We start from the raw sequence: 25,974 nt of genomic DNA, 5'->3' as shown, positions 1-25,974 counted from the left end.
CTGTTTGTAAGAACAGTATGATATGCTGTAATTTAAACAGATACTTTAAGTGTAATTTAGAAAATCATTATCATTTTCTAGTATAGATCATTGGTTCATTGTTGAGTTCCAACCATCAATTTAAAAATACTGTATACACTTTTGTGTTTCTAGTAGGTGGTGGTGTAGTGGCTTTGTTGTAGAGTAGGCGCTGTGGTAAGCAGGTCTACCATTTCTAACTGTGTGAATGTGGATCACACTAATTGCTTCTCATTAGTTTTATCGCCTTAATAAAATGGATATAATGACAATACCTACCTCATAATGTTGTTGGGAAGGTTAAATTAGATGCTTTTAAAGCACTTAGCACAGTGACCTGGCATATAGTAAGCACTGAATACATTTTAGTAAGTATTATTCCTAGTAATAGCCGTATGAAATTATACATTTCTCCAGCTACTGAGTGTATGTTTAGAAGAAGATGCTTGGGAAAGGTCAAATTTTGTATACTAGAGAAAGAGAAATTATATTAATGCTACCCTTTATTTATTATCATTGAAGTGTTAGGGAAAAAAGATCAAATGAGAGACAATATGGTAGAGTAGAGGAAGCACTGAGTCTGGCAACAAGACAGAGCTGCCTTTTGCCTCTGCATTACCTTATTTTATGATTTCTTTGAGTCTCGGTTTTCTCATATTTAGAATAATAAAGTTGGAGTAAATGACTTTGTGCGTCCTAGCACTTCACAACCCTCTATTTTAAGTGTTAGATTTCTGTTTCGTGTTAGATTAGTGATGTATGTCTGAAGTATGTTAGGTAAGGTCCTTGAGATTAAATCTGCCCATCAATGTGAACATTGCTAATGATATCTCATCAGATCAGATCAGTTGCTCAGTCGTGTCTGACTCTTTGCGACCCCATGAATCACAGCACACCAGGCCTCCCTGTCCATCACCAACTCCCAGAGTTCACTCAGACTCACGTCCATTGAGTCAGTGATGCCATCCAGCCATCTCATCCTCTGTCGTCCCCTTCTCCTCTTGCCCCCAATCCCTCCCAGCATCAGAGTCTTTTCCTGAGTCAACTCTTCGCATGAGGTGGCCAAAGTACTGGAGTTTCAGCTTTAGCATCATTCCTTCCAAAGAAATCCCAGGGCTGATCTCCTTCAGAACGGACTGGTTGGATCTCCTTGCAGTCCAAGGGACTCTCAAGAGTCTTCTCCAACACCACAGTTCAAAAGCATCAATTCTTCGGCGCTCAGCCTTGTCTTGCGTATACAAAGTTCTTGTAACATGCCTCCTCCCCCTTTTTTAAAAATTTATTTTTTTATTGAAGGATAATTGCTTTGAAGAATTTTGTTGTTTTCTGTCAAACCTCAATGTGAATCAGCCATAGGTATACATATGTCCCCTCCCTTTTGAACCTCCCTCCCATCTTCCTCCCTATCTCACCCCTCTAGGTTGATACAGAGCCCCTCTTTGAGTTTCCTGAACCACACAGCAAATTCCCGTTGGCTATCTCTTTTACATATGGTAATGTAAGGTTCCATGTTACTCTTTCCATACATCTGACCCTCTACTCCTCTCTCCCTATGTCCATAAGTCTGTTCTCTATGTTTATTTCTCCACTACTGCCCTGTAAATAAGTACCATTTTTCAGTACCATCTTCAGTACCATTTTTCTAGATTCCGTATATATGCATTAGAATATGATATTTCTCTTTCTCTTTCTGACTTACTTCACTCCGTATAATAGGTTCTGGGTTCATCCTACCTCATTAGGACTGACTCAAATGCGTACCTTTTTACAGCTGAGTAGTATTCCATTGTGTATATGTACCAAAACTTCTTTATCCTTTTATCTGTCAATGGACATCTAGGTTGCTTCCATGTTCTAGCGATGGTAGTTAGTGCTGCAATGAACAATGGGATACATGTGTCTCTTTCAGTTTTGGTTTCCTCAGGGTAAATGCCTAGGAGTGGGATTGCTGGATCATATGGTGGTTTTATTTGTAGTTTTTTAAGGAATCTCCATACCATCTTCCATAGTGGCTGTATCAATTTACATTCCCACCAGCAGTTCAGGAGCGTTCCCTTTTCTCCACACCCTCTCCAGCATTTATTGTTTGTAGACCTTTTGATGATGGCCATTCTGACCAGTGTGAAGTGATTTCTCATTGTAGTTTTGATTTGTATTTCTCTAATAATGAGCTGTGTTGCGCATCTTTTCATGTGTTTGTTAGCCATCTGTATTTCTTCTTTGGACAAATGTCTGTTTAGGTCTTTTTCCCACTTTTGATTGGGTTGTTTGTTTTTCTGGTATTGAGTTGTATGAACTGCTTGTATATTTCAGAAATTAATCCTTTGTCAGTTGTTTCATTTGCTATTATTTTCTCCCATTATGAAGGTTGTCTTTTCACCTTGCTTATAGTTTCCTTTGCTGTGCAAAAGCTTTTAAGTTTAATCAGGTCCCACTTGTTTACTTTTGTTTTTATTTGTGTTACTCTAGGAGGTGGGTCATAGGGGATCTGCTTTGAATTATGTCATTGAGTGTTCTATGTTTTCCTCTAAGAGTTTTATAGCTTCTGGTCTTACATTTAGATCTTTAGTCCATTTTGAGTTTATCTTTGTGTGTGGTGTTAGGAAGTGTTCTAATTTCATTCTTTTACATGTAACTGTCCAGTTTTCCCAGCACCATTTAATGAAGAGGCTGTCTTTGTCCCATTGTATATTCTTGCCTTCTTTGTCAAAAATAAGGTACCCATAGCTGCATGGGTTTATATCTGGGCTTTCTATCTTGTTCCATTGGTTTATATTTCTGTTTTTGTCCCAGTATCATACTGTCTTGATGACTGTAACTTTGTAGTATAATCTGAAGTCAGGAAGGTTGATTCCTCCAGCTCCATTCTTCTTTCTCAAGACTGCTTTGGCTGTTCAGGGTCTTTTGTGTTTCCATATGAATTGTGAAATTTTTTGTTCTAGTTCTGTGAAAAATGCCATTAGTAATTTGATAGGAATCACATTGAATCTATAGATTGCACTTGTTAGTATAGTCATTTTCATAATATTAATTCTTCCTACCCAGGAACATGGAATATTTCTCCATCTGTTTATGTCATCTTTGATTTCTTTCATTAGTGTCTTATAATTTTCTGTGTATAGTTCTTTTGTCCCCTGAGGTAAGTTTATTCCTAAATATTTAATTCTTTTTGTTGCAATGATAAATGGGATTTATTCCTTAATTTCTCTTTCTGATTTTTCATTGTTAGGAGGATATAGAAATGCCAGTGACTTCTGTGTATTGATTTTGTATCCTGCAACTTTGCTAAATTCACTGATTAGCTCTAGTAATACCTCCTCCCCTTTTAAAAAGAAGATTGTATTGAAATTTGTCTGTGTTAATATAAAGCTTAAGGAGAGGAATATAAAGTATTGAGATTATGATTTTTTAGTAAAAATTCTGATCAAAGAGTCTTTGAAAAAAAATTTTATATATAGCAACTTCAGATACGGCTCAAATGATTGGCAGTGGAAAGTACTGATAGTTTTTTCTTTATGACCTCGTGATAAAAATCTTTGATTTCTTAAGACTTACCACACTATAGTTGTCTGAAAATGTGTGTTCATGTTTTTGTGTGGGTAAAAAGGGAAGACCTTTAAATTTTCAGTTTAACATCAATGCTAGGATAAAATGTCAACCAAGTAAACACATAGAACATCAGCACAGCATGAACGATTCCATTTCCCCTACAGCTTTCTCAAATCCCTTATACTAGTAGGGCTGAAGTGGGTGGAACAGGTACCTTGTAATATTAACTATGTGTATAGACAGCATGGCAGTCCACTCCAGTATTCTTGCCTGGAGAATCCCATGAACAGAGGAATTTAGTGGGCTGCAATCCACGGAGTAGCAAAGAATTGCACACGACTGAAGCGGCTGAGCACAACAGAGCACATATATATAACTTGGACCCTCACTGACTGGGGAAAGACTGCCCCTCCCAGAGTTAGCTAATTCCCATAGTGTGCCTTTGATATGCAAACCAAGTAATCCTGAATCCATTCCTACACCCACTTTTCCCTCTGGTTCTTACACTCTAGAAGGCAACACTCCTCTGCCCTAATCATCCCAGAGCCAGATACCAGACAACCAGAGACCACCTTTATAGCTCAGAGCCCCCTCATACCCAAATTATTCAAACTCTTTAGTCCTAAACTTGCTCACTTGCTTACTTTGCCTCACTCATTCTTTCCTCCCAAAACCACTTTTGCTCCCTCCTTTTGCCTCCAAATCGATCCTGTTGCTCAGTTCTACCTGTTGAGTACTTTGCTTCTGACACTTCCGGTCACCAGATTTGTAGTTTTTTCCCCCTCGCCAAGCAATTCTCAGATTCTCCAGATATCAGTTGGGTGTCCTACAGATTTAATTCAATTCTGACACTGTCTACCTGGAGATTATTACCTGTGCTTCTGACCATCTGAATGCAGATTCTTATGGCCCCTCCCTCAGGTTCACCTCATTTGCTGGAGCAGCTCCTAGGACTCATGAAAATATTTTACTTGACATATTATTGGTAAAAACTCAGAAACAGCCAGATGGAGGTGATGCATAGGGCACGGGTTATGGGAAGGAGCTTCCATGCCCTCTCAGGGTTCACTACTCTCCCAGTACCTCCATGTGTCCACCAACCCAGAGGCTCACTGAAACCCATCTAAAGATGCAGGCTTCATTACATAGGCATGATTGATTAGTGTGTGTTAATAGCTCTGCTGCTGCTGCTGCTGCTAAGTCGCTTCAGTCATGTCTGACTCTGTGTGACCCCATAGACTGCAGCTCACGAGGCTCCCCCATCCCTGGGATTCTCCAGGCAAGAACACTGGAATGGGTTGCCATTTCCTTCTCCAATGCATGAAAGTGAAAAGTGAAAGGGAAGTCGCTCAGTCGTGTCTGACTCTTAGCGACCCCATGGACTGCAGCCTTCCAGGCTCCTCTGCCCATGGGATTTTCCAGGCAAGAGTACTGGAGTGGGGTGCCATTGCCTTCTCCAGGTTAATAGCTCAGTCATGTCCAAATCTTTGTGACCCCATGGACTGTAGCCTGCCCAGTTCCCATGGAATTCTCCAGAGAAGAATACTGAAGTGGGTTGTCATTTCCTTCTCCAGGGGATCTTCCTGACCCAGGGATCGAATTGGGGTCCCCCACATTGCAGGTAGATTCTGTACCGTCTGAACCACCAGGGAAGCCCAATCATTGGTCGTTGGTGGTTAATTTAGCCTCTCCCCTCTCCAGAGGTGGAGGGAAGAGCTTAGTTCCAACCTTCAAAGCACTTGGTTGGTTTTCCTGGATTCCAGTTCCCATCCTTATGGGCTTTCTAAAAGTCACCTACCTCCCTAATGTAAACTCTGATGTGGTTTAAAGGGGCTTGCTATATAACTAAAGACATACATTTCATTTTTATCCTTCTGGAGATATTTCAGGAACTGGGAGTAAAATTAAGTGCTGTAATAAAGTCCATGCCCCAACCAGTAATGCTGAAGAAGCTAAAGTTGAATGGTTCTATGAAGGCCTACAAGACCTTCTGGAACTAACACCCAAAAAAATGTCCTTTTCATTACAGAGGACTGAAATGCAAAAGTAGGAAGTCAAGAAATACCTGGAGTAACATGCAACTTTGGCCTTAAAGTACAAAATGAAGCAGGGCAAAGGCTAACAAGAGTTTTGCCAAGAGAACACACTGGTCATAGCAAACACCCTCTTGCAACAATGCAAGAGAAGGCTCTACACATGGTCAATACTGAAATCAGATTGATTATATTCTTTGCAGCCAAAGATGGAGAACCTCTATACTGTCAGCAAAAACAAGACTAGGAGCTGACTGTGGCTCAGATCATGAAGTCCTTATTGCAAAATTCAGACTAAAATTGAAGACTGTTGGGAAAACCACTAGACTATTCCGGTATGACCTAAGTCAAATCCCTTACGATTATACAGTAGAAGTGATAAATAGATTCCAGGGATTAGATCTGATAGACAGAGTCCCTGAAGAACTATGGATGGAGATTCTGACATTGTACAGGAGGCAGTGATCAAGACCATCCCCAAGAAAAAGAAATGCAAAAAAGCAAAATGGTTGTCAGAGGAGGCCTTACAAATGGCTGATAAAAGAAGAGAAGCAAAAGGCAAAGGCAAAGGAGAAAAGAAAAGATATACCCATTTGAATGCAGAGTTCTAAGAATAGCAAGGAGAGACAAGAAAGCCTTCCTCAGTGATCAATGCAAAGAAATAGAGGAAGACAATAGAATGGGAAAGAAAATTAGAGATACCAAGGGAACATTTCATACAAAGATGGGCATAATAAAGGACAGAAATAGTATGGACCTAACAGAAGCAGAAGATATTAAGAAGAGGTGGCAAGAATACACAGAAGAATGATACAAAAAAAGATCTTCACGACCCAGATAATCACGATGGTGTGATCACTGTCCTAGAGCCAGACATCCTGGAATGTGAAGTCAAGTGGGCCTTAGAAAGCATCACTATGAACAAAGCTAGTGGCGGTGATGGAATTCCAGTTGAGCTATTTCAAATCCTGAAAGATGATCCTGTGAAAGTGCTGCACTCAATATGCCAGCAAATTTGGAAAACTCAGCAGTGGCCACAGGACTGGAAAAGGGCAGTTTTCATTCCAATCCCAAAGAAAGGTAATGCCAAAGAATGTTCAAACTACCACACAATTGCACTCATCTCACACACTAGCAAAGTAATGCTCAACATTTTCCAAGCCAGGCTTCAATAGTACATGAACCGTGAACTTCCAGATGTTCAAGATGGATTTAGAAAGGCCAGAGGACCCAGAGATCAAATTGCCAACATCCATTGGATCATTGAAAAAGCAAGAGAGTTCCAGAAAAGCATCTACTTCTGCTTTATTGACTATGCCAAAGCCTTTGACTGTGTGGATTACAACAAACTGGAAAATTCCAGACCACCTGACCTGCCTCCTGAGAAATCGGTATACAGGAGCTGACTGTGGAAGCAGCAGTTAGAACTGGACATGGAACAGACTGATTCCAAATCAGGAAAGGAGTACGTCAAGTCTGTATATTGTCACCCAGCTTATTTAACTTATATGCTGAGTACATCATGCAAAATGCCGGGCTGGATGAAGCACAAGCTGGAATCAAGATTGCTGGGAGAAATATCAGTAACCTCAGATATGCAGATGACACCACCCTTATGGCAGAATGTGAAAAGGAACTAAAGAGCCTCTTGATGAAAGTGAAAGAGGAGAGTGAAAAAGTTGGCTTAAAACTCAACACTCAAAAAACTAAGATCATGGCATCCAGTCCCATCACTTCATTGCAAATAGATGGGGAAACAATGGAAACAGTGACAGACTTTATTTGGGGGGGCTCCAGTATCACTGCAAATGGTGACTGCAGCCATGAAATTAAAAGACGCTTGCTCCTTGGAAGAAAATTTATGACCAACCTAGACAGCATATTGAAAAGCAGAGACATTACTTTGCCAACAAAGGTCCGTCTAGTCAAAGCTATGGTTTTCCCAGTAGTCATGTATAGATGTGAGAGTTGGACTATAAAGAAAGCTGAGTGCCGAAGAATTGATGCTTTTGCACTGTGGTGTTGGAGAAGACTCTTGAGAGTCCCTTGGACTGCAAGGAGATCAGACCAGTTAATCCTAAAGGAAATCAGTCCTGAATATTCATTGGAAGGACTGATGCTGAAGCGGAAGCTCCAATACTTTGGCCACCTGATGTGAAGAACGGACTCATTGGAAAAGACCTTGATGCTGGGAAAGATTGAAGGTGGGAGGAGATGGGGATGACAGAGGATGAGATGGTTGGTTGGCATCACTGACTTGATGGACATGAGCTTGAGCAAGCTCCAGGAGTTGGTGATGGACAGGGAAGCCTGTCCTGCTATGGTCCATGGGGTTGCAAAGAGTCAGAAATGACTGAGCAACTGAACTGAACTGAACTAAACTGTAATAAAGATAGCCTATGGCTTTTACATAGGAAGTTAGAAGGGTTTTGGAATCTATGTGCTGGGAATGGTGTACAAAGTTCATATTATAAATCACAATGTCACAACACCCCTGTCAAAAATCAGTTGCCTATAAATGTATGTTCTAGACACTCAGTCCGGTTCCATTGATCCATACATCTGTCCTTATGCCAGTACCACACAGTATTGATGGCTGTAGCTTTGTAGGAAGCTAAGAATTCAGAAAATGTGAATCTTCTAAATTTCTTCTGTTTAAAGATTGTTTTGGCTATCCTAGCATTTCTATTTGAGGATTGGTTTGTCAATTTCTGCAGAAAACTAGCTGAATTTTGATAGGTGTTGCACTGAATCCATAGATTAATTTAAAGAGTATTGCCATTTAAAAAATATTAGATTATCAGTGGAATGTATTTCCATTTAATTGCTTTCAGCATTGTTTTGTAGCTTTCAGCATATAAGACTTGTGCTTTTTGTGAAATATCAAGATATTCCTAAGTATTTTATTTTCTGGTTGCTGTTGTAAATGGAGTTGTTTTCTAATTTAATTTTGGATTGTTTGTTGTTTGTGATTTTTGCATATTGATCTTCTCTTTTGCAACTTTGCTGAATTTGTTTAGCAAACAGTTTAGGGATGAATTTCCAAGGATTTTCTATGTATATGTTTGCTATTTGTAGTTGAAGATAGCTTTACTTATTCTTTTCTAATCCAGCTATTTATTTTTCTTGCTTAATTGCTCTGGCTGGAATCTATTTAAATGTTGAACAGAAGTGGTAAGAGCAGACAGACATCCTTGCTGATCTTAGGAAGAAAGTATTCAATTGTTTACCGTTAAGTCTGATGTTAGCTGTGGGTTTTTCATAGGTATGCTTTATCAGGTTGAGAATGTTTCCCTCCATTCCTAGTTTGTTGAATGTTTCATGACAGGGTGTTGGATTTTGTCAGTATATGATTTTAGGGGACATAAACGTTCACACTAGAGCATATGGTATATAACATTGATTTTCATATGTTTAATTACCCTTGAATTCCTAAAATAAAGCCCAGTTGATCATGATGCATAATTCTTTTTATATGTTGTTGGATTCACTTTGCTATTATTTTGTTGAAGATTTTTTTCTCTACATTAATAAGAGATATTGGTCTGTAGTTTTCTTGTGATGTCTTTGTCTCCTTTTGATCCAACATAATACTGGCTTCACATAATGAGTTAAGTGTTATGTCTTATATTTTTGGAAAAGTTTGTAAAGGATTGCCATTAATTAATTTTCTTTCATTTGGTAATGTTCACTAGGGAGGCCACCTGGTCCTGTGTCCTTCTTTGTGAGAAGTTTTTGAATACTAATTCAATCTCTTTACTTGTTATTTGTCTATTCAGATACTCTTTCTTCTTAAATCAAGTTTCGTAGTGTGTGTCCTTCCTAGGAATTGTCCATTTCATGTAGGTTATATAATTTGTTGGCAATTACACATTCCTTTTTAACATTGTTTCTTTATACACTACTTTTCAAACATCCTGCTATTTTAGATGGACCTTTCTTTAGTGTAGATTAAGAAGATTTTCCAACTATGTGGCTGTTATCTATGAAAGCCACACATTGGGAAATGAGGTTTTAAGAATAACCAACATTATTTTTATTAATATTTTGCATTTTGTCTTTTAGGATTGTATACTCATCAAACAGAAATATAAAAAGCTACGAAGAAGAAATTCTTAGGAAAAAGATAGTGGAAAGTGGAGTACCACAAAAGAAATGTGACTTCAGTGTTGGAAATTGTACTGACCATGATAGAAGGTTATCTGTAGAGTTCTTAAGTAAAAGATCATCTGATCATTCTCTTCTGAAACATGAAATTCCAAAAGATATCAACAGCAAAGAGGAAAATGTAATTTCCACTGGTGAGGTATTTTTTGTGGATTTTTATAAACTTTTATAGCCATGAAAGTAATTATATTCTAAACACTTAGAGAAAAACATACTTCAAAAATCAGCTCTGTTGAACATTTTTTTATAAGTAGATGAAAGTCAGTATAAATGAAAGTATATAATTTATGAGTGAATGGAAATAATAATATGGCCTACTCCCAGTTTTCCCAAGTAATTAGAGATGGAGTTATTATTAATAAATACAGACATAATTCACAATTTTCCTTTTAAGCTTCTATATATTTTCACTCTTATTCTAATCTACACAAGCAAAAGCTTTAGCACACTGTAGAATCAGTTCTAACACAATGTATACGTTCCTTAAAAAACTCCATGCAACACAAAAATCACCAATACATTTTGTCATGACACATTTTTAAAAGATCGGAACCTAAAAAAACTAGGAACATAGTTTTATCCATGTTAAATGATTCAGCAATACATAAATACTACAATAAATATGGCATTTGACCTTGAAAAAGAGGTCTAGTTTGTTTGTAGAAGTGGGTGTCAAAAGGGTTGCAGCTTGTGAATTGCTGTGAATTGGTGGAAGGAGTATTTTAAGGATGTAGATATAGATACAGTAGATATTCCAACAGGAGACTCAAGAGCCTTGGATAAGAGAACAAACTGTTTATTACTTATAGAGCGTCTCAGAACCACTTCTCAACCCTCAGTCCCCATGAGGGCTTAATGTTACCTGCTGTTCACATGCAATGGAGTTGCACCATAGGAGGGGAACCCCAACTTTATGAGACTTTCACAGGCTGCCGGCAGACCTGCTCATCCTCCTCCACAGAGGGAGAGACCTTTACTTTGGAAGGTAGATAAATCTTGTCTGGTGAGGGAAAGGTAGGAATGTAAGGAAATGATTTTGAGGAGAGGATAGTCTCTGAATCTTTCTGGAGCATCTCATTATCTCTAACTTCCAAGATGTATTTGTTGTTTAATCACCCTTGATCCAAATTTGCCAGTGCTCTGCTCAGAAAGGACAGACCATACAAAAACAAAAATATTCATAGAAAATGGTCTCCCAGCAGCTGTTATCTGAAATCAGATGGAAATTTGTAACACCAGAAATGAGTAGGCATGGGTGAACTGAGGTTTCTGGTAGGTGTCTTAGGTATTTATGTTTTATGTATATTCTTTCATGGCTCAGTCCAACTGGATACAGTTCTTTGCATTGACTTAGTATTTCTTATGAATTACCTTGCACCTAAGGAAAGGAAAAATTCCCATTATGCAAAAATTGTTCCCTAATATGTCAGTTGTGTTGGATCAAACTCATGTTTTCAAAACATGTGTTACGGTTGAATTGACTGTACATGATAGTATCTGTTAACTAAAAGATTTTTATTACTGATGTTTAGTGCAGCAACAATAAAAACAAACTGATTTAAGCTCAGTTAGGTTTCTTTTGTATATGTTCACCATATTGTATTATGGTAAATGAATGCATGCATGCATGCATGCCTCTTTTAGGCTTGAGATAGATCTGTTCATTTTTTAAACTATCTCATTTAGTCTCAGCCCTACAAAGAAAGTGGTTACAGACTGATTTTATAGATGAGGACAGTAAGGCTCAGAGAGTATAAGGGACTTTCTAAGGCCACACAGATGGGGCAGTTGACCGAGCTGATATTCGATACCCATTTTTCTTGCCTCTAGCCTAGAACTCTGCCATGGGCCCACAATAGCTGATTAAAGTGGCCAAACAGATTTTTAGTGTAGATGGAAAGAGTTCATTTACCCCTCAACCCCTTGCCTTTATCTATTTTCTCCTCCATCACTCCATGGAAATCCCACCCCGCCCCGCCCCATGTTGATCAGTTTAATAGACACTTGTTTGCCGCATCTTATAAAGTCCTTTGCCATCCTCCATACTGTCCGTGCCACCCTCCTTGAAACTTCCTCTGTCTTCTTGACTCTGTGCTGTCTGGATTTTCCCTCTCAGTCACTGCTCAGTCTCCTTCACCAGCACTTCCTCTTCAATTTTTTTTTTTTTTGAGGTTCATATCCGACCACTGACCAGACATATCTGTCTAAATATACCTCTAAATATAAATATCTCAAAATTTAACCTGTGTCAGACAGATCTAATCACCTGCCTTTCCCAGCCTGCTCTTCTTTTAAATACTGCATAATGTGAATTATATTAATTATATTACTATCTTTCTTTCTTCCTTTTTTTTATACACTCTTTTATTTCTTTATTTTAGACCTCACCATGTGACATTCGGGATCTTTGTTCCCAGCCCAGGGATCAAATTCATGTGTTATATTGTTTCCCACACTTCTACCAACCCAAATTTTGTGTTAGAAAATTGTATATAAAATATTTGTTAATGTTGCAGGCTTTATGGTCATATCTTTTTGCCTTGTCATGCTGTTCATGGTGTTCTCAAGGCAAGAATGCTGAAGTGGTTTGCCATTCCCTTCTCCAGGACATCATATACCTTCCAGTTATATTCATTTATTGATGCTTTGGCTTATAGGACTAAAAGTTAGTAAACAAGACTGATAATGGCATTGGAACTTTAATAATTCCTTCCTGTTATTGCACTATAAGTATTAAAGGGGGGTAGATTCTGCCCCCACGATTATGTGTCTTTGGCATAAGGTTTATCATGCACCCTGCAGTGGAATCATGGAGTCCTAGCCACTGGACTGCCAGGGAATTCCCTATATTAACTATCTTTCTTCTCAGTTACTCTTTTATCCTTCATTCAATTCATGAGCATGTCTGTTGATTTGCCTCCTAAATATTCTTAAATACTTCTCTCCTTTATCCTCCTGCCATTTCTTTATTTCAGTAAGTTGCTATTTTCTTTGAGAATTTGAACCTCAACTGGTCACCTGACTTGTGCCACCTTCCATTTCTATTGTATAGAACAAAATTTATTCATTGCAAGCCTGACCATGGCACTTGCCTTATTAAAACTCTTTAGTAGTCTCCCACAGCCTTAGTATAAATCCCAGCTTCTTTCCCATGGTATAAGGGGATTTGGGGAACTGACTGCCACCTAGTACTCTGCTGCCTCCTATCTTCACAACCCCTCACACCCCCTGAGCTCTGCTCTTACTGACTTGGCATTTCATCTGAAAGAACAGTATTTTGTTACTTCTGTGCTTTTATACTTGCTATTTGTTCCTGGAATGCCATTCTAATCAGCACATTATTCAAATACAAACTTTTGAAGATTTGATACAAAGATTGAACAAAAGATTTGATACAAGATTGAACAAAACAGATAGTGTTACTGTCTTGCAGTTTAGAGAAGGTATAATCAGGTTGGTTATGTACCAAGTGTGTTAAGGACTCAAATAGGGCACATTAACCTAGACTTAGGCCTTCAGAAAAAACTACATGGAAGGAATAATAGGCCATGGAAGGAATAATAGGCCTTCAGAGAAAGCTGTGTGGAAGGAATAATATCTGAACTGAATCCTGAAGAAAAAGCAGATGTTGACCAGACATAGAGAGTTTAGGGAAGAAGTAGTCCAGGCAAAGGAAACGACACTCCTGGAGGCAAAGAACCAGGCACATAGCAAATTTGGAACACCATGCATGGTTTGTTGTGGGTCTAGAGTAAAGGAGGGGATAAGAATAGTCACAGTAAGGGATGAACCTGGATATATAAGCAGAAGACAGACAATGAAGAGCCTTATTATATAAAGGATGACTTTATATTTTGTGGTCCAAACAAGGATTCTTTTGAAAGAGTAAAAAATGAAAAATTATCATTGCTGTTGAATGTTATTCTAGGGGAACAGGCATTAACTGGACTGCCCCCAGGCAAACCAAGAGATGTGGTGGCCTTATTCATAAGGCATTTAAGTGGTACTATTTTGCAGGCTTAAAGAGTATGAACAGAGCAAGTTTAAGGTAGAATGGAATGATGACTTCAGGTTGAGGAACAGTTTTGGGTTTCTGTAATTGTGTGTTGTTGTTTTCTTTTCTGGGTACCACTTCTGACTCCAAATGTGTGTGGGTTTTTTTTTTTTCCCCCACACAACCAATTCTCCTAACACCAGCTGGGCATCCAACAGTTCAATTCTAATGGTAACTATCCAGAGTTAGCAACAGATAAATGCCACAGGTTAAGGGCTTAGTGCTGCAATATTCTCCCCACTTCAGATGGTAAACGCAAGTCGGGTGCCTAGGCTACTGTTGGGGAGGAAAGAGTTCTTTCTACCCTCTTAGGTTCTGTGACTGGCCTAAGAATTAAATTGAAATAAGACAGATTAACAGGAGGGGGGAGAATGGTTTTCATCACTTATTTTTGCACCAGGAGTTTCACCAAAAAAAGGAGATTCAAGAAGATGGCTAGATAATCGAGGGTTATTTATCATCTTGACTTTGCCTGGTGGCTCAGCAGTAAAGAATCCTACTGCATGAATCCACCTGCAATGCAGGAGACGTGGGTTCAATCCCTGAGTCAGGAAGATCCCCTGGAGAAGGAAACTGCAACCCACTCCAGTATTCTTATCCTGGAAATCCCATGGACAAAGGAACTTGGTGGGCTACAGTCCACAGGGTTACAGAAAGAACTGGATGCAATTTATCGACTAAACAACAAAATATTATCTTAGGCTAAGTGAAAGAAAGGCATTCTGGGCTACTAGATGGTGGAGGCAAGTTATGGGAAGGTGAGAGGAGAAAATGTATGGTAAATAAGGGTTGTCTTGTTATACAGATAATAGTCAAGTGAAGAGAATAGTTTCTTCCTAAGAAGGAGATAGCTTTGCACATGGAAATTTCCTTTACAAAAGGAAAATTTTTTACTTTTATTTTTAGGCAGTTGGGGGATGTAAATAGCTTTCCCTGCATCTGCTCCCTCTCAAGTACCTTTAGCTCAAAATAATCCTCATGCCAGAGTGGCATGTTTTGGGGTGACATATCCCCATTACTACCCACTCTTGTGCCCAGCGACTACAAATTCCAGAGTTCCCATGACCACCCTCCTACAAAGTTCAATAATTTTCTAGAATGACTCACAGAACTCAGGAACACATTTCACTTATATTTACCTATTTGTTATAAAAGATATAATTTAGGAACAGCCAAATGAAAAAGATACAGGGCTAGGTATGCGGGTTGGGTAGAGAAGGGAAGGTATACAGAACAAATATCCATGCCCTCTCAAGGTGTGCTATCTTTTCAAAAGTCGGTATGTTCACCAACCCAGTAGTTCCCTGAATCTTATTGTTCAAGAATTTTTATAATTCAGTCTATAGCTCCCTTTCCCTCCCTAGAGGTCTGGGGAAGGGCCTGAAACTTCCCCCTCCCTGATGACATATTTGTCCTTTCTGGTGACCAGCCCCCATCCTGAAGCTCTTTAGGGGCCTTAACCCAGAGTCACCTCATTAGCATTCTGGTTTCTAAATATATACATTTGTAAATTGGTTACTGGGAATCTGTTCCCAGGGACCCATCCTCAACAGTTATACTAACAAAAATTTCCAGACTGATAGAGCTATAATATACAATGTAGTATTTTTCTTTTTAAATATATATACATGTTTTATATTTCACTTCCCAAAGCCTAAATTATGAATCTTTTGAAGTAGAGGTAGTTCTTAAAATATTTTCTATAACTCTTTATACTGTATACGGTACTAGACTCATAATAAGTGCTCTATAAGTCCCATTGATTTTAGTTGAATTTCTGTTGGTTCACAGATCATCCTAGCCATAAATCCATGAACAGAAACAGGAAGAAACTAAGTGATGAAAAAGAATATCAAACTTGGGAAATTTTTTAACTTTTTAAGTCAGATGTTTGTGAAGTGGCTTCAATTTTGGTGTATAATTTATAATAGTATTACTATGTTTAAATGTGTATCTATATTTAAAGGTATATCTACATTTAAGTATAAGTAGAAATATATATTTCAGAGCAGAAAGAATTGATGATTTTAAAGTTTCATTTAACTTTGAATTTACCACTTAAAGATTTCACTCACTGTTACTTTCTTTCAGTAACTAATCAAGATAACCATGTGGAAAAACATTTTGCTAGTTTTAGAATACAATGGACATGAGTTTGAGCTAACTCTGGGAGATAGTGAAGGACAATAGTGAAGGACAGCCTGGCGTGCTGCAGTCCATGGGGTTGCAAAGAGTTGGACACAACTGAGTGACTGAGCAACAACAAGAATACAAAATTTTGAAATATATATACTATTAAAGAAACTATTTTTTGTCTTGTTTTTCTCTTTTAAAGATATTTATGACTTGGAACCTGCATCTGAATTAGGAGAAGATTTACTGAAGCTTTATGTGAAACACTGTTGCCCAGATATTGATATTTATGTTGACGGAAAAAGTTTTAAAGCTCACAGGTAAATAGGCATGTGATTAATTTGGTATTCTGGTTGTGACAGTAAAGTGTCAGGGTGGCTGTCTTTTTCTAACACAGTGGTTTTCAAGATCTGATTCACATAGGCTGCAGAGGTTCCATGGAGATGCCTCAGGAGGTCTCTGACGGGAATTGTTTGGACCATAGACAGAATTTTCTATCTGCAGTTTCACACATGCACAGATGACCCACTGAGACATGTGCACATGCTCAGCTAGAGCAGATCTGTGCTGTGCATTGGGCATGAACCTAAGATTTCATTAGAAGAAAATATACTGTTGCCTAAAATGGATTTGAAAGCCACTGAAAATGTCATTAAATGCAGTTTTTAATTTCATAGTCATTATGGTATTGAAAATGATTATTGCTACATGAATGACATTTTCTCTGAATGCATTTTGGCTCAAAGTCTTTAATTCTAAATAGATGATTCTCATGAATAGCATTGATTAGGAGGTTTAATTTTTCAGTGTACTTTTTAAAAACCATTATTCTGTAGCATTGGGTTGCTTAGGCATTCCAGGCTTTTAGAGTTTAAATTAAAGCCTGCTGCCTGTTTAGGTCAGGCTCTTTTTTTGTAAGTAACTAAAATCTGCTTAAAGAAAGAAAAGATGTTAATAAGAAATAGAGATTTTTTTTTCTTAGAACTCAAGGGAAAGAGGTACAGCTGGGCCTCACAACAGACTAGAATTGGAAAGCTGAGGAACCCAGAGTTATCCTCCCTGCCTCTTTGTGTTTCAAATAGAATGTTAAGTTATTCTGGTACTGCGGAAGAGGAAGAAACAGACTATTTTTGCAGAGGCTAGAAGCAGTCTTGTAGGTTCAAGGGTGCACAGCCCTTAATGAAGTTAGCAGTGGGTTTAGATTACAGAAATCCAAGCCAAACAGTAGCAATGTTTGTACTCTCATACTGGTTTTGCCACTTAATTGACTGAAGTACATTGCTAAACTCTTAAGACTGCCAGTTTCCATCAGACTGCCATCCAAAGTTTGAATTCTTCTTTCTGAGAACACATATTTTTAAAATATATATACACATTTTCCTATTTTTTATGAAATCCCCATTATGTATAGTAAAATACAGAGTGTGATAGAGATTTATTTATATATTTTCCATATTATGGATCTGTATTTTCCATATGTGGGAATATAAATATACATATTCCCAAATGGTATGTGTGCATGCCTTTCTTTCTTCTTGGTTAGTGTAGAGCGACAACACAATTTTACTTTTAAAATTAATTTGCTTTGAGTTTGTTTTATGCCAGATTTTTCTTGAAACTTATGGAACCCTAGGACTATTGTTGTCATACTGGGAAAGCAGGACTCTGTGACCATTTGCATTATGTTTTCCAACACTGTCTATATTTGGCTTCTCCCTGTGTACTGCCTGACAGTGGACTGTTTTAATAGCTGCATCTAGAATATTAGGACAGCTCTTGCTACATTTCTGGCTTATTTTGTTCACCTAGTGATAAAAAAGAAATTTATATTAACTAGAAAGGCAATTTCCTGAGGATATGTTTCAAGAAGATCTGGCTTAAGTTCTCTTACTTGGTTGGCACCCTTATATGAGTTAAAGTGACAGATTCTAAATCCTAAGATTACCTTCCTATTCCAAACTTGAACGTTTTTCTGTTTGTACCTAAAATTTTATTATTCAGTTCAAAGATTATTATATCAGTAGTTCAGAAAACACAGGCATACTTCGTTTTCCTTTATTGCACTTTGCAGATAATTGTGTTTTTTATGACTTGAAGATATGTGGCAGCTCTGCATTGAGCAAGGCTGTCAGCACTATTTTTCCAACAGCATTGGCTCACTTCATGACTCTGTGTCACCATTTTAGTAATTCTCACAACATTTCAGACTTTTGCTTGATCCACAGCCCAATACCTGGAGTCCTTTATTTGCTGCAAGATGATCTGATGCCAGTCACTTGCTTGTGGTGGCACAACTAAGCTAAAGAAGTCATTTATAACTGGGTAATTACGAGTGTGTGTTCTGTGTTGGAACCTGTCTGCCTGGGTTTGAATTCCAGCCTCACCATCTTTAGCTGTATGAATTTGGGGAAGTTATTTAATCATTCTGTGTTTTAGCATCCTCAGCAAAGATGGAGATTATAATAGTACCCATCTTAGAGAGTTATTACTGGGTTTCCCTGATGGCTCAGTGGTAAAGAATCTGCCTGCCAGTGCAGGAGACTCAGGTTCAATCCCTGGATCAGAAAGATCCCCAAGAGAAGGAAATGGCAACCCACTCCAGTATTCTTGCTTGGGACATCCCATGAACAGAGGACCCTGGTGGGCTATAGTCCATGGGGTCACAAAAGAGTTGGACATGACTTAGCAACTAAACAACAATATATAGGGTCATTATGGTGATTAAATTACTAAAAGCATTTAAAGTACTTTGAACAATGCCTGGCACGTAGTAAGTACCATGTAAGTGTTTGCTGTCATCATCCAGGTAATAGGCCTTTGATATGAGCTTTTGTATAGATAGTAGCAACAGCTTGAGTGTCCTTTATTTATGTGGGACATGCAGAGAAAGGTGATTTGAATCACTTGCATTTCTCCCCAACCCAAGGAGCAAAGGGATAGCAGTAGACTTCCTACACTGTTCTGTCTCTACACAGGCCTTACCCTCATCACAGTGTTACTTCTCCACTCTTCCCACATCTTAGTTCTTGCTTATCTCCAAAGGAGATAAGAGAGCTTTTTTCTCCTGCTCAAAGGAGAAAAAGAGAGCTCTGTTTATTTGCAGGCAGAGAGATTATAGTAAAAGGACTCATTAGAGTTCACGGATCCCATTTGTTAGTTACTGCTTTTCTGAGTGTTGCTTCCTGGAGTACTACAACACATTACTCCTGTTGTGGATTTCTGTGACATCACTTTTCTGCCTGAATTGCTGTCAATCACCAGATGAATACCATCTGTATACTTGGCATTTCTCTCTACTTGTATTTCCTCCTGTCATCTTTCAGTTCAGTTCAGTTCAGTAGCTCAGTGGTGTCCAACTCTTTGCGACCCCATGAATCGCAGCACGCCAGGCCTCCCTGTCCACCACCAACTCCTGGAGTTTACCCAAACTCATGTCCATCGAGTTGGTGATGCCATCCAGCCATCTCATCCTCTGTCGTCCCCTTCTCCTCCTGCCCCCAATCCCTCCCAACATCAGGGTCTTTTCCAATGAGTCAACTCTTCGCATGAGGTGGCCAAAGTATTGGAGTTTCAGCTTCAGCATCAGTCCTTCCAATGAACACCCAGGACTGATTTCCTTTAGGGTTTAGCCTACCTCAAATTATCCACCTGATCTCTCATTTTATTGTGTCAATTATTATCCTATTATTTTCTTAATGAAATTTAATCTATATTTTTAAACTCATTTATTTGTTGTACTTCATTATTCCATAATTAAGATTCTCTCATATTACTTTATTGAAAAAGCAGGGCAGTGATTTCCTAATTTTAACTTTCTAACACTTAAGATCCTATATCCCTTCCAAATACCTTTTTTATTTTTTTCTTCAGTGCCTGATATTATACCATCAGACTTTCATTCATGGGGTTAAGATGCTATCAAATCTCCCTTTAAAATGTAGATTCTCTAAGGCTTCTCTGGTGGGTCAGTGTTGAAGGGTCCACCTGCCAATGCAGGGGACACGGGTTTGATCCTTGGTCCAGAAAGATCCCACATGCCATGGAGCAGCTGAGCCCATACACCACAATTGTTGAGCTTGTGCTCTGGAGCCTGGAGCTGCAACTACTGAGCCCATGTGCCACAACTACTGAAGTCCCTGTGTCTGAGAGCCCGTGCTCCACAAGAGAAGCCACCACAATGAGAAGCCAGCACACTGCAGCTGGAGAGTAGCCTGCTCACCACAGCTAGAGAAAAGCCTGTGCAGCAACTAAGACCTAAGGACAGCCAAAAATAAATAAAATTATTATTTTTATTTTTTTAATGAAGATTGTCTGAAACTACAATTTAATAAGTCAGCACTGAGTTAGGAGATGAGTGTCCTTCAGTCAGTTCAAGACACTAGAGTCACTCAGTCGTGTCCAACTTTTTGCAACCCCATGGACTGTAGCATGCCAGGCTTCTCTGTCCATCATAACTCCCCGAGTTTGCTCAAGCTCATGTCCATTGAGTCGGTGATGCCATCCAACCATCTCAATCGCTGTCATCTCCTCCTCCTGCCTTCAATCTTTCCCAGCATCAGGGTCTTTTCCAGTGAGTCAGTTCTTCACATCAGGTGGCTAAAGTATTGGAGTTTCAGCTTCAACATCAGTCCTTCCAAAGAATATTCAAGACTGATTTCCTTTAGGATTGATTGGTCTGATCTCCTTGCAGTCCAAGGGACTCTCAAGAGTCTTCTCCAACACCACAGTTCAAAAGCATCAATTCTTTGGCGCTCAATTTTCTTCACAGTCCAACTCTCACATCCATACATGACCACTGGAAAAACCATAGCTTTGACTAGATGGACCTTTGTTGGCAAAGTAATGTCTCTGCTTTTTAATAAGGTTGGTCATAGCTTTTCTTCCAAGGAGCAAGTGTCTTTAAATTTATGGCTGCTGTCACTATCTGCAGTGATTTTGGAGCCCAAGAAAATAAAGTCTGTCACTGTTTCCATTGTTTCTCCATCTATTCACCATGAAGTGATGGGACCGGATGCCGTGATCTTAGGTTTTTGAATGCTGAGTTTTAAGCCAGCTTTTTCACTCTCCTCTTTCACTTTCATCAAGAGGCTTTTTAGTTCCTCTTCACTTTCTGCCATAAGGGTGGTGTCATCTGCATATCTGAGGTTATTGATATTTCTCCCGGCAATCTTGATTCTAGCTTGTGTTTCATCCAGCCTGGCATTTCACGTGATGTACTGTGCATTTAAGTTAAATAAGCTGCGTGACAATATACAGCCTTGACATACTCTTTTCCGAATTTGGAACCAGTCTGTTGTTCCATGTCCAGTTCTAACTGTTGCTTCTTGACCTGCATACCGATTTCTCAGAAGGCAGGTCAGGTGGTCTGGTCTGGTATTTCCATCTCTTTCAGAATTTTCCACAGTTTGTTGTGATCCACACAGCCAAAGGCTTTGGCGTAATCAATAAAGCAGAAGTAGATGTTTTTCTGGAACTCTTTTGTTTTTTCAATGATCCAGTGGATGTTGGCAATTTGATCTCTGGGTCCTCTGCCTTTTCTAAATCCATCTTGAACATCTGGAAATTCACAATTCACATACTGTTGAAACCTGGCTTGGAGAATTTTGAGCATTACTTTGCTGGTGTATGAGATGGGTGCAGTCATGTGGTAGTTTGAACATTCTTTGTCATTGCCCTTCTTTGGGATTGGAATGAAAACTGCCCTTTTCCAGTCCTGTGGCCACTGCTGAGTTTTCCTGATTTGCTGACATATTGAGTGCAACAATTTAACAGCATCATCTTTTAGGATCCTTAGTCTATGCAGTATTAACTATTATAGACCTGTGTGTGCATGCTAAGTTGCTTCAATCCTGTCCGACTCTTTGCGACCCTGTGGGCTATAACCCATTGGGCTCCTCTGTCCAACGGATTCTCCAGGCAAGAATATTGGAGTGGGTTGCCATTGCCTCTTCCAGGGGATCTTCTCAACGCAGGGATTGAACCCTCATCTCTTTATGTTTTCTGCATTGGCAGGTGGTTCTTTACTACTAGCACCACTTGGAAGCCTAGTCTGACTAATTAGCTATATAATCCTGAGTTGCTGTTTAGTCACGAAGTTGTGTCTGACTCCTTTGCAACCCCATGGACTGTAGCCCGCCAGGGTCCTCTGTCCTTGGAATTTCCCAGGCAAGAATACTGGAGTGGGTTGCCATTTCCTTCCCCAAGGGATCTTCCCGACCCAGGGATCAAACATGAATCTCCTGCATTGGCAGGTGGATTCTTTACCACTGAGCCACAAGGAAGGCCATATTCTTGAGTACATCAGCTGAAAACTTTTTTCAGAAGTATACACTTTAGTAGTTCAGAAGTTAATCTGAGTTTTGATTCTGGTTGCACCATTTATTAATTGTTGAGAAGTTACTTAATCTCTCCAAGTCTCAAATTCTTTATCTGTAAAAGAAATAATGATAGTAATTATAGCATAGGATGGCTGTGAGGATTGAATCAGGTAATGTACATAAAGTACTTAGCATGGTACTGTGGCACATTGAAGCATTCAGTGAACATTAGTTGCTAAAAGTATGTATTAGCTATCTGAGAGGCAGGCATTTTGTTGTCTGTTCTACCTTATCTTACAGTGGAGGTTGGCAAACTGTGGCCCAACCTAAAGAATAATATGCAACAGGGACCTGAAAAACCTAATATACTTATATTTTTATTTACTATCTGGCCCTTTGCAGAAAATTTTTGCTGTTCCCTCCCTTACTAGGATTGCCAGGGAGCATTAATGAAATAATTATAATAAAATTCCAACTTATCATGCTATAAAGTGGGTTATGAATCTCTCAGTATTAATTACTTTATTAATGATAAATGGTGAACCCTATCTCTTAAAAGGTTTAAAATAATAAGTTAGATGTGGGAGCAATAGAGAGAAAAGAGGTGAGATTCTAGAGTACCATGGGCCTTTGAGAGAGGCTGCAGTGGGGAACCAAAGCCAGAGAGAGTGGATGCCTAAAAGGAAAGAAGTCACCTAGAGTAGAAGCGCCTTAACGGAACATGACTAAACCTGCTTTTCACATGGTCTCTGCAGAACATGCTGACATGGTAGGCAGAACTCTCAAGACTAGGATGCCATTCTCTAGTATATCTGTAACATTTCCATTCCTATCATTGAGTTTGTGTCTCTTGAGTCACTTGAGTTTATTCCCAAACCTGTTTGATGCCATTTGAATTTCTTATTTTGATAGCATGACTTCATGATATATCATATAAACCAATGATACATGAAATATAAAAGAATTGTTGTTCCAGTGAAAACTAGAGTGAATGTTTTAGAAAGCTTAATAAGGGAGAGGCATTTTAAAAATTGTTATTGAATTCAGTTTAGATGAAACAATACAAAAACTTGAGGGGAAATTATGAAAATCTTAAATGATTCTATACTTCAGATTGCTTCAAAAAGTTTTAAATTTCTTTTTTCATTTTAGAGAAGTTTGAATTTGAAATCATAGACAAGGTGTATAAGTGTAGTTTTTGCAAGACATAAGGGGCATAAATCAGCGAATTCACATTAAAAAAAATAGATTGGCTTTATGGTCAAAGATTTGTGAATAAATGCATACTTATTTTCTAAGTTAGAATAAAATGAATATGATATAGACAAATCATTTAAAAAATTCGCTTCTAATTTTTTGATTAACCAGACAACTATCAGTCTTCATTGTACTAGATAACAAGGCATCCACTCTATTTTTACAACTCACTTTTAAAACTTAGGTAATCCTATGAAAGCTGTAGTCAGTGTATGTTAAGATGAATGTCTCAAGAGAACGCTGACTTACCATTTTTAAAGTTTACATTCTTTAAAATATTTCCAGAGTGTCATGGGTGACAGCTCCAAAAAGTTTGGATTCGCTGATGTGGGTTTAACCTTTATTCAGTTATGTGGAACTGACAGAAAAAAAAAAAAAATATATATATATATATATTTTTTTTTTTTTTGGAGCAAGAGTACTTAAAAAATAGTCCTAGTGAAAAATTCTATATTTAGAGTTTCTCTGAGTAATCCAGGCCATTATTATGCCTGGAGTAATGAATCTGGTTGAGCTAACATCAAGAAGTATTGAATAGCAATGTACTATAAAGCGAGAGTAAGGGGGAAATTAGGGCACCTCTATAGAGCCAGAAGCAGCCTTGTCAGTTGAGATTACATTTAGTCAAAAGGAGAAAATAGTTTTTGGTGTGTTGGAAAATAAAAAATCTGCTAAAATTTTAACACATGTATCTACAACATATTTTTTTTTAAAACTGAGGCTTGAATCCAATTAAATAGGAATGTTTTCATAAGTTTCTATCTTAAGAACAGTGTAATTGTTTAAGCCTCAGTCGCTCTTAGTCTTACTTAAATGGAAATGGCTAGCATGCAGCAATTAGTTCAAGTCTTCCATTTAACTGATTTTTTTGTGTACTTGTCCTGTTAATTACTGAAAAGAATGTTGATGTCTCCATCTCATCCTCTGTTGCCCCCTTCTGCTGCTGCTGCTAAGTTGCTTCAGTCGTGTCCGACTCTGTGCGACCCCATAGACGGCAGCCCACTAGGCTCCTCTGTCCCTGGGATTCTCCAGGCAAGAATACTGGAGTGGGTTGCCATTTCCTTCTCCAATGCATGAAAGTAAAAAGTGAAAGTGAAATTGCTCCGTCGTGCCCAATTCTTAGCAACCCCATGGACTGCAGCCTACCAGGCTCCTCTGTCCATGGGATTTTCCAGGCAAGAGTAGTGGAGTGGGGTGCCATTGCCTTCTCCTCCTCCTGCCTTAAATCTTTATACTCTGTGACAACCTAGAGGACTGGGAAGGGGAGGGAGGTGGGAGGGAGGCTGAAGAGGGAGGGGACATATGTATCGATTCATGTTGATACATGGCAAAAACCATCACAATATTGAATTCTGTATGGAACAACTAATTGGTTCAAGATTGAGAAAGTAGTACAACAGGGCTGTCTACTCTCACCCTGTTTAATCTGTATGATGAGCACATCATGAGAAATGCTGGGCTGGATGAATTACAAGCTGGAATCAAGATGGGTGGGAGAAACATCAACAACCTCAGATATGTGGATGATACCACTCTAATGGCAGAAAGCGAAGAAGAACTAAAGAGCCTCTTGATGAGGGTGAAGGAGGAGAGTGAAAGAGCTGGCTTAAAACTAAATATTAAAAAAAAACTAAGATCGTGGCATCCGGTCTCATTACTTCATGGCAAATAGAGAGGGAGAAGGTAAAAATAGTAACAGATTTCCTCTTCTTGGGCTCTAAAATTACTGTGGATGGTGACTGCAGCCATGAAATCAAAAGACAGCAGAGACATTACTCTGCCAACAAAAGTCCGTATAGTCAAGTCTGTGGTCTTCCCAGTGGTCATGGATGGTTGTGAGAGCTGGACTGTAAAGAAGCTGGAGCACTGAAGATCTGATGCCTTCAAAAACCGTGGTGCTGGAGAAGACTCCTGAAAGTCCCTTAGACAGCAAGGAGATCAAACCAGTCAATCTTAAGAGAGATCAACCCTGAATACTCCTTGGGAGGACTGATGCTGAAGCTGAAATTCCAGTTTTTTGGTCGTCTGATGCGAATAGCTGACTCGTTGGAAAAGTCCTATTGCTGGGAAGGATTGAGGGCAGAAGGAGGAGAGAACGTCAAAGGATGAGATGGCTGGATGGCATCACCGATGCAATGGACACAAACTTGGGCAAACTTTGGGAGATGGTGAGGGACAGAGAGGACTGGCATGCTGCAGTCCATGGGATTGCAAAGAATCAGACACAACTGAGCAACTAAACAACATCACAATATTGTAAATTATCCTCTATTAAAAAAAATGAACTCGAAAAAGAATTCATATACAATCAAATGCACACAACTGAGAGTCTAATTTGATGAGTTTTGACAAATACTTAAACCTGTGTAACTCCCACCACAATCAAGATACAGAGAATTTTTATTACCTAAAAAACTCTGCTGTGTCCATTTGCCATTAGTACTGT

At 38.8% G+C, this 25,974-nt stretch overlaps 1 protein-coding gene across 5 annotated transcripts in view; it reads left to right on the top strand.

Moving 5' to 3' along the window:
- BTBD8 (BTB domain containing 8) overlaps positions 1-25,974 on the top strand; it is a 94,014-nt gene that overhangs the window by 14,636 nt on the left and 53,404 nt on the right. For 3 of the 5 annotated variants that reach the window (XM_061411227.1, XM_061411229.1, XM_061411228.1), the window contains 2 exons: positions 9,666-9,901; positions 16,157-16,274. In XM_061411227.1, the coding sequence (XP_061267211.1) occupies positions 9,666-9,901; positions 16,157-16,274 (354 nt within the window). Of the gene's footprint in view, positions 1-9,665; positions 9,907-16,156; positions 16,275-18,186; positions 18,277-25,974 lie in introns of those variants that run through there. The other 2 variants (XM_061411230.1, XM_061411231.1) reach the window with 2 other exon arrangements.

This window comes from Bos javanicus, chromosome 3 (genome assembly GCF_032452875.1).
Source record: "Bos javanicus breed banteng chromosome 3, ARS-OSU_banteng_1.0, whole genome shotgun sequence".
Taxonomy (NCBI): domain Eukaryota; kingdom Metazoa; phylum Chordata; class Mammalia; order Artiodactyla; family Bovidae; genus Bos; species Bos javanicus.
The sequence above is the reverse complement of the archived record's forward strand: the minus strand, read 5'-3'. Positions and strand labels throughout refer to the sequence as shown.